Genomic DNA, 7497 nt, shown 5'->3' with positions numbered 1-7497 from the left:
AGCAGAGGGATCCAGAGAGAGTCTTGAGGAGAGAGGTACGTTTGGGCGTTGCCACACACGCAGATAAGGCTTTGCGTCGGGAGAAAAAACGGGGTGTGGAAAAGCTGACGGGGTTCCGCGGGGAATGCTCGTTCTCTCAGAGAGCCCTCAATTACAAAAACAGCCTGGTCATCGCTTTTCGAAAAGAAAAAGAAAACCTCTGACTTCTTCCGTTAGCCGTCCCGTGTCGGGTCTGACTCTGAGACCTTCTCCCCCCTCCCCCCTGACGGCAGGAGATCCTATTAAAACCGGCTGGAGCTGCTTAATTGGGGTCTTTTAATTAGCGCGCAGACCTCTTCAAATGAAACCTGTCCCAAGACAGAGGAAAAGCTGAAGAAGCGATTAATTGTCTGTCAGCGCGCACTCTCCCAGCTCCTCCCCACACCTCCTCCTCCTTCCCTCCTCCCCTCCATCCCTCCATCAGCAGGGAGAAACACTCTCAAGTTTTAGCGTCTCTTCTTCCATCTCTCCATGGAACATAAAAAAACGTGTTTTAACCCCATAAATCATTCGAGAAGAAAAACAGGATTAAGTACTTCTACATACGTTTGAATTTTAAACACCCTTAATTTCATTTCCTCTAATAAGAACAATTATAATAATTATCGTAATATAATTACAGTATAGCAATAATAGTGACAATAGTAATAACAATAATAATAATAATAATAATCAATACAGTCTAAAAACTACCTCTCCTCTTTTTTCCACCGTATCTTCAAAAACATGTGGTGTAGTTCATTCTCAATTCACCTCACTTTTTTAATTAATCTTCCTCCGCAAGTAGCAACTTTAAATATTTACAATGATTCATTTACAACCAATGGCTCTGCCCAGTCTCATAAACGTGTCCATTGTTTGGGGGGGGGGGGGATAAAGAGTGTGAAAGATGAAAATGAAGGGGTGGAGGGAGGGTCCGTGAGTCCCGCCCGTGGAAACGGGCACGAGGGTCGGGCTCGAGCGGCGTCGCCGTGGCGATGGCGTGCCGTTTCCGGGCGTGCCCCCCCCCCCCCCCCCGGCCCCCGCGCTCACATAGCCGCCAGCTGTCCCAGTGCGGACCGCAGCTGCTGCGTGCAGTTGGCCAGCTCGCGCACCCTCTCGATCATGTCCCGGGCGGCGCCGGGCGAGGGGTACTGCAGAGCGGCCGTTTTGGTGCTGACCACGATGTCCTTCAGCTTGTCGCAGAGAGCGTTGCTGTGCTGGGCCACGCGCGCCCGCACCTCGGGCGACTTGGCCTGGCGCGAGAGCGTGTCGCCGATGAACACCAGCTTGTGCGCGCTGAGGATGACGAACTTGCTGTGCGCCACGAAGATCTTGGGCGGCTGGTTGCTGTTGATGGAGGAGTAGAAGGCGTCCACGGCGTTGGTGAGGGCGGTGATGTTGCACTCGCACTGCTCCGAGTAGAAGAGGAGTAGCTGCCGGTCCCCCGCGCTCAGCTTGCTCCTCGACAGGCAGTGCTGTGAGGGAGGGGTCCAGTTGGACACGTCGTTGTCGATGGGCTGGGATACTTCCTGCTCCAGCCGCTCAAACTGTTTCAGCTGTGGATGGAGGAGAAGGGGGGGGGGGTGAGTGAGGCGGTCACGTGTTGCAGATTCTGATCATTATCATGGTATTATAAGCTCTTTCTTCCTCAGGTGCCTCTCTCTGATTTGACTGATCCACGATCAGAGGGCCCAACACTTAACCATACCACAACCATGGGGGGACAAGGGATAAATCTGATCCAGGGACATGGCCAGAATCTATCTAATCGCATTTAAATGAAGCAGGCAATAACTAAAATGCACACACACACATGCACGCACGCACGTACTCACACACACCCTGATATCGCTATATCTTTCTCACCTGCTGCTGCTCCAGCTGAGTTTTGTTATGACGCATAATGTTCCCTTTTTCTAACAACTGCTTCTGGTTTTTCTCAAACTCCTCCTTCCCCTGAAACCCAAAAAACACAATCATGAGATATATATATACAAACACACGTACGAACACACAAACCTCAAACCTCTTCCTTCTCTTCCTCTAAAAACCAAGGTCAGGTTGACTACATTTATCCCACGGAACTTATAATTACCGTACAGTCAAGCGGCTTTGCATCCGACTGATGCAAAGTGACCTTCGAATGTTTGTTCTGCAAAGCATAGAGCTTATGACTCCATAATAAGCTACTGACAGAACATTAGCTTTCTCATATCTAAATCTTAACATACAGAAACTGGGCTTCAGCACATACATGAGAAGAGAATGGCCGTTATCATCCTTGCTTTTCAAAATGCACATTACAATACACACAATACACACAGGCAATACTAGTACTACATTCAGAAAACTTTGGGACAGAGGACTCACAGTCCAATGAGCAGCGGCAAACACACACACACACACACACCATTCTACACTGCTCCTGGCCTACTCTCAATGGACGCAGTTCCTGCATGTCACCACTGAAATTACCAGTAGGTGGCAGTGTGGTACCGCAATATAGCAAGTTAGTGAGAGAGGGCTGTTTTTGGTTTACTGGATTCCAGCATCAAGTTTTAAGTTGTTCGCACACACATACGCACACATAGAAATGGGTTCGGAATCTGAATTTTTGGATAAAGCCAGGGATGTCAACTCAACTTTTCTTTTTATCTGAAACATAGCACGGTGAACGAAAAATTGATCAGGATGAAGCGTGAGGCACACATCAAATGACGTCCAAATAGTACGTTCTGCTACTGAGCACCCTTACCACAGACCCAAGATACAGCGATTCCCACAAGTACCCTACACAGCATATTATGTCCTCTTAAAACAATTACTTTTTTTTGTAATGTAACACAATGTTACTGTGTTGGCAGATGATGCTCATGTAAACAACACCAACGGCAGCAAATTCCACCGTTACGAAATTCGCGGATGAAAAATGAAGGAAGAGATATTGCATTTCTGTACATCGCTTGCATCAAGGTTATGTTGCAGACCGCCGTCAGGAGCCAATGTGACAGCTTCTGCAAAATATGAGCACAGCTTGCGCACACTTCCTGAAATGTGCACGTCCCGAACGTAGCCGCTAATCTTACAGCAGGGACCATGTCTGAACAGAGGAATTTAATGTGCCAATAAATCTGAGGAAACGCTGATGAGGAAGGTAACCATATGTGACTAAGTATGCCTAAGGACAGAAACCACTGTAAAGGATGATCATCTGCTAGTAAATGTGAACAACGCCGATATCCTTTGCACATATACTTTCCTTAAAGAGTGTTTTGGGTGTGGGAGTATGGTAGTAGATTTCAGGGCTTCATTTGTAATTGTGCACACTCATTCAAAGGGGTGGACCGGCGAATATACACTTAGATAAAGAGCTGAAGCTATCAGTACACATTCTCACAGGGAGGGACATGCCATTGAACCTTTGTGTTGTCCTCAGGGTCAAAAATGACCCTATCCCAAGTTTAACAGCAGTGAAAACCCCCAAAATTAAAAAGTCGAATTTGATGATTTTTTCCTGGAGTGATCACACCATTAGAAAAAGTTCAAATGAATATTTTTTTATATTTTCATGAGAATGGTACACCGTCTGGGTACAAAGATTGTCTTTTGAGTATTTTTTAACCCTGCAGTTATGAAATCAGCGGCCAGTATCGCAGATGCAGATTAAGCCTATTCCTAGACTAAATTATATTTCAAATGAAAACACAATTTAGTCCAGGACTAAATTTGATCTATGTCTGCGAAGCTGGCTCAGAATTCTTAATCAAAGCTAAGTTACACTTATTTATTACATCAACAAGAATAAATGATATGTGTTTTTTTGTAAAACCTTGTCTCTCTGGACAGTGACGTAGGAAAACAGCTATTTGAGGATGTATTGATGAACAGGCTATTTCTACATGGAAAATATTGATTTTGGGGTTTAAAATTCAATGAAGAGGCTTTATCACAGCAAGGGCGAGTCATTTCCGACCCAGTGGATGTGGCGCCCCTACATAATATCGGCCCGCAGAGGCCTGTACCTGCTCAATCACAGCCGACGTACCTGTAAATGCACATAGTCGTAGTCCTCCATCCAGCCTTCCTCTGTGGTTTCGTACGGCCTGTCGGGGGACTCCTCCTCGGCGGTGAACTTGGGCGGGGACGGGAGCGGGCGGGACTGGATGTTGGCCCTCTCGGGGCCGGCTGACTGGTAGGCGGGGCCGTTGTTGTTGTTACCGGGCTGGTCGCCGGGGACGGGCGGCAGCGGCAGCTGCTGCTTGGTGCGTTTGAAGAGGAGCGAGGCGTTGCCGTGGAGGAAGGAGGCCAGCTGCTTGGTGTCGTCGGGCACGCCCCGCGCGCACAGCACCAGCCTGTCCAGCTCGTCCCCTCCGGGGCAGGGCCCCAGGAGGGCCCCGGGGGCCCAGCCCGCACCGTCCAGCGCCTGGCTGTGCCGCAACAGGCCCTGGTAGCCTTCCTCCATCTTCTGCACCTGCCTGCCCAGCTTGGCCTGCAGGGAGCGGTCGGTAGCCTGCGCGGCGTTAGCCACCGCGCCGCGGGCGAAGTCCAGCAGGTCGCGCACGGCGCCCTTCACCCGCTCGGCCGCCTGCCGGATGGCGGGAAGGTTGGCCTCCAGCTGCTCCGGGGCCCGCCAGCCCCCGCTGACGAAGCTCATGAGGAGGGACACCGAGCCCTCCACGCCCTGCTGGAGCCTGACCAGCCTCTCCATGGCCTGCTCCAGGTCCAGGTTCAGCCTCCCGGAGGACGAGGGGGCCGAGGAGGAGGAGGAGGAGGTGGAGGAGGAGGACGAAGGCTCTTTGACGGGCACCAGGTCCAGCGAGGAGGTGGACAGGTTGCTGCGGTTGCTGCCGGTGCTGGAGGCCGACAGGCGCTTGAAGCTGAGCGCCAGGTCCTCCGAGGCGGGGTCGCGCACCACCTGGGGCGGGACGTCGTAGATGTAGTCCCCGCCGTCGTCGCCCGCCGCGGGCCGCTCGCGGGGGAAGTCGTAGACGTCCTGGGGCCTCTCGGGGGCGCCGCCCTTGCGCAGGCTGGCCGGGATGTCGTAGATGTCCTGGCCATAGGGGGCCGGGGCGGGGGCTTCTGGGCGCCGCTTGCCTGTCAGCGGAGGGGGAGGGACGTCGTACACATCTTCGGGGACGGGCTCCTGAAAGGACTGGCTTTCCGGACCTTTCTTCAGCTTGGCGAAGTGCGGTGGCACGTCGTACGTCTCCTCCCGTGCCGGCAGGTCCGGAACGTCCTTGCTGACGGACGGCGGGAAGTCGTACACCTGCGACTGGGGACGGAGAATACAGTGTCACCCAGGATACCGTTTATTCTGACTGATCCTAGACATACTGATAATTGGACCCTAAATACTTTGACCAGAGACAGAGGACTTAGATGTGAAAACCACACACATCCACAGCTTTGCACTCTTTGACAGCTGACAGAAGAACAGACCATTCAATAATAAGGCACATTTATTGTGTGAAAATAGCACTTCTTGAATAATTAAAAAACAAATCTGGGGCGGCCTGTAGCGTAGTGGTTAAGGTACATGACTGGGACCCGGAAGGTTGGTGGTTCAAGACCCGGTGTAACCACAATAAGATCTGCACAGCTGTTGGACTCTTCAGCAAGACCCTTAACCCTGCATTGCTCCAGGGGAGTAGTGGCTAGTCTAATCAACTTTAAAACCATCAGGATCAGATATTCCCTTATTGGTAGAGGAGAGCCAGCAATCATGGAGAATGATTTGTGACAACAAATAGAACAATGTGATGGTGATTGAGCACTGCTTGGCTGATACTCAGACTCCAAATGCCATTGGATCTGTACTATTGGATGCTACCAGTGTAGTCTGTGATTGTGGAGATCTTTGGAAAAGATGTGCATAGATTCTTTAGGCATTGAGCATGAGTATGTGTGTGTATGTGTATGTGTGTGTGTGCGTGTGTGTCCCTCACCGTTTGCTGGGAGTGTAACTGGCTCTTCTCCACACTAGGGGGCGTGTCATAGATGTGTGTGTGTGTGTGTGTGTGTGTCTCACCGTTTGTTGGGAGTGTAACTGGCTCTTCTCCACACTAGGGGGCGTGTCATAGATGTGTGTGTATGTGTATGTGTGTGTGTGTGTGTGTGTGTCTCACCGTTTGTTGGGAGTGTAACTGGCTCTTCTCCACACTAGGGGGCGTGTCATAGATGTGTGTGTGTGTGTGTGTGTATGTGTGTGTGTGTGTCTCACCGTTTGTTGGGAGTGTAACTGGCTCTTCTCCACACTAGGGGGCGTGTCGTAGATGTCCTGCCCGCCGTCCCGGCTGGGAGGGCCTTTCACCACCATGGGGGGCGTGTCATATACCTGTACGGGGAGGGGCCACAGTCAGAGGGTACATTCCCAGAACTGCAGTGTATACTGTATTTCATGTGTATCTTTTTTTTGTATAGCTTATACATCTGTGAAACCTGCAACGTGGTGTTTTTTTATCTCAGCGATTTTATCTTTGTGACATTTTTTTTACTACAACGACACACACAGTAAGTGCAAAGTTCTTGAAAAATTATCTCTGCCCACACATTCACACAACACACGTTTGAGACACACACATTCACACAACACACGTTTGAGACACACACATTCACACAACACACGTTTGAGACACACACACACACACAACGCGCGTGTTACTGCAGTGACGCACTTCGGTGCCGCGTCAGGACGGAACGCGAGGGGGCACGGTCGCACCACGTTCAGCCTGTGATTGCGTTCGCGCTGATGAGATCCATTAAGTGTGGGTCTGTGGAAACGGAGGTGTGCTTGTATGGCTCACAGAGAGTGAGTGAGAATGAAGAGAGAACAGTTTGATTACAGTATGGGGTGGGGTGCGGTGGGGGGCAGGATGGTACAAAGAAGAAGAAACTAATTAAATCATGCTTTTCAGAGCGTGCCGGTTTAATCCGGTATAATGTGGATCTGGTGACAGGGTGGTTGGGTGTAACATGCCCCCCCACCACCACCTCCCCACTTTGTCTCCTAATCTCTCTACTCCCTGGAGCTCCCTTCCTTTCTCCTCTGATGTCCTGGTTCGACAAATGTTCTCCTCTTTTCTCTCATCCCTTTCTCCATTTCTCCCTTCCTGTCTATTTTACATCCCTTACACTTCTCCTGTCTGTTTCTCATCAGCCCGTCCCTCAGCTTTTTCATCACGTCTTAATTTCACCCCCCTCCATGTTCCTGGTTTCCCTCCCTTCAATCCTCCTCTCCTCCCTCACTCACCCCTGTCTTTTCTGAGTCGGTGTAAGCTCTGCCTGAATGGGGAGGTCAAAGTTCACACTGATACATGCGATACAGGCCCTCTCTCACGCCCCCGCAGAGGGGCAGAATTCCTGTTCATGGCAGGAGAATTGTGGGATAGGTCCCAGAGGCTGATGGGAACTGACACATGATGCAGCTGCAGTGCAGCACACCTGCCTGCACGTCTGAGAGAGCCGAACATTACAGCA

The 7497-nt window shown here is 50.8% G+C and overlaps 1 protein-coding gene across 4 annotated transcripts in view; it reads right to left on the bottom strand.

Moving 5' to 3' along the window:
* Positions 1 to 1067: 1067 nt before the first annotated feature.
* Positions 1068 to 7497, bottom strand: part of bcar1 (BCAR1 scaffold protein, Cas family member) — a 100512-nt gene continuing 94082 nt past the window's right edge. For all 4 annotated transcript variants that reach the window (XM_061245820.1, XM_061245817.1, XM_061245818.1 and 1 more), the window contains exons 4-7: positions 6242 to 6355; positions 4067 to 5293; positions 1888 to 1977; positions 1068 to 1577 (exon numbers count right to left, since the gene is read on the bottom strand). In XM_061245820.1, the coding sequence (XP_061101804.1) occupies positions 1068 to 1577; positions 1888 to 1977; positions 4067 to 5293; positions 6242 to 6355 (1941 nt within the window). The remainder of the gene's footprint in view (positions 1578 to 1887; positions 1978 to 4066; positions 5294 to 6241; positions 6356 to 7497) is intronic.

Source organism: Conger conger, chromosome 6 (genome assembly GCF_963514075.1).
Source record: "Conger conger chromosome 6, fConCon1.1, whole genome shotgun sequence".
Classification (NCBI taxonomy): Eukaryota; Metazoa; Chordata; class Actinopteri; order Anguilliformes; family Congridae; genus Conger; species Conger conger.
The sequence above is the reverse complement of the archived record's forward strand: the minus strand, read 5'-3'. Positions and strand labels throughout refer to the sequence as shown.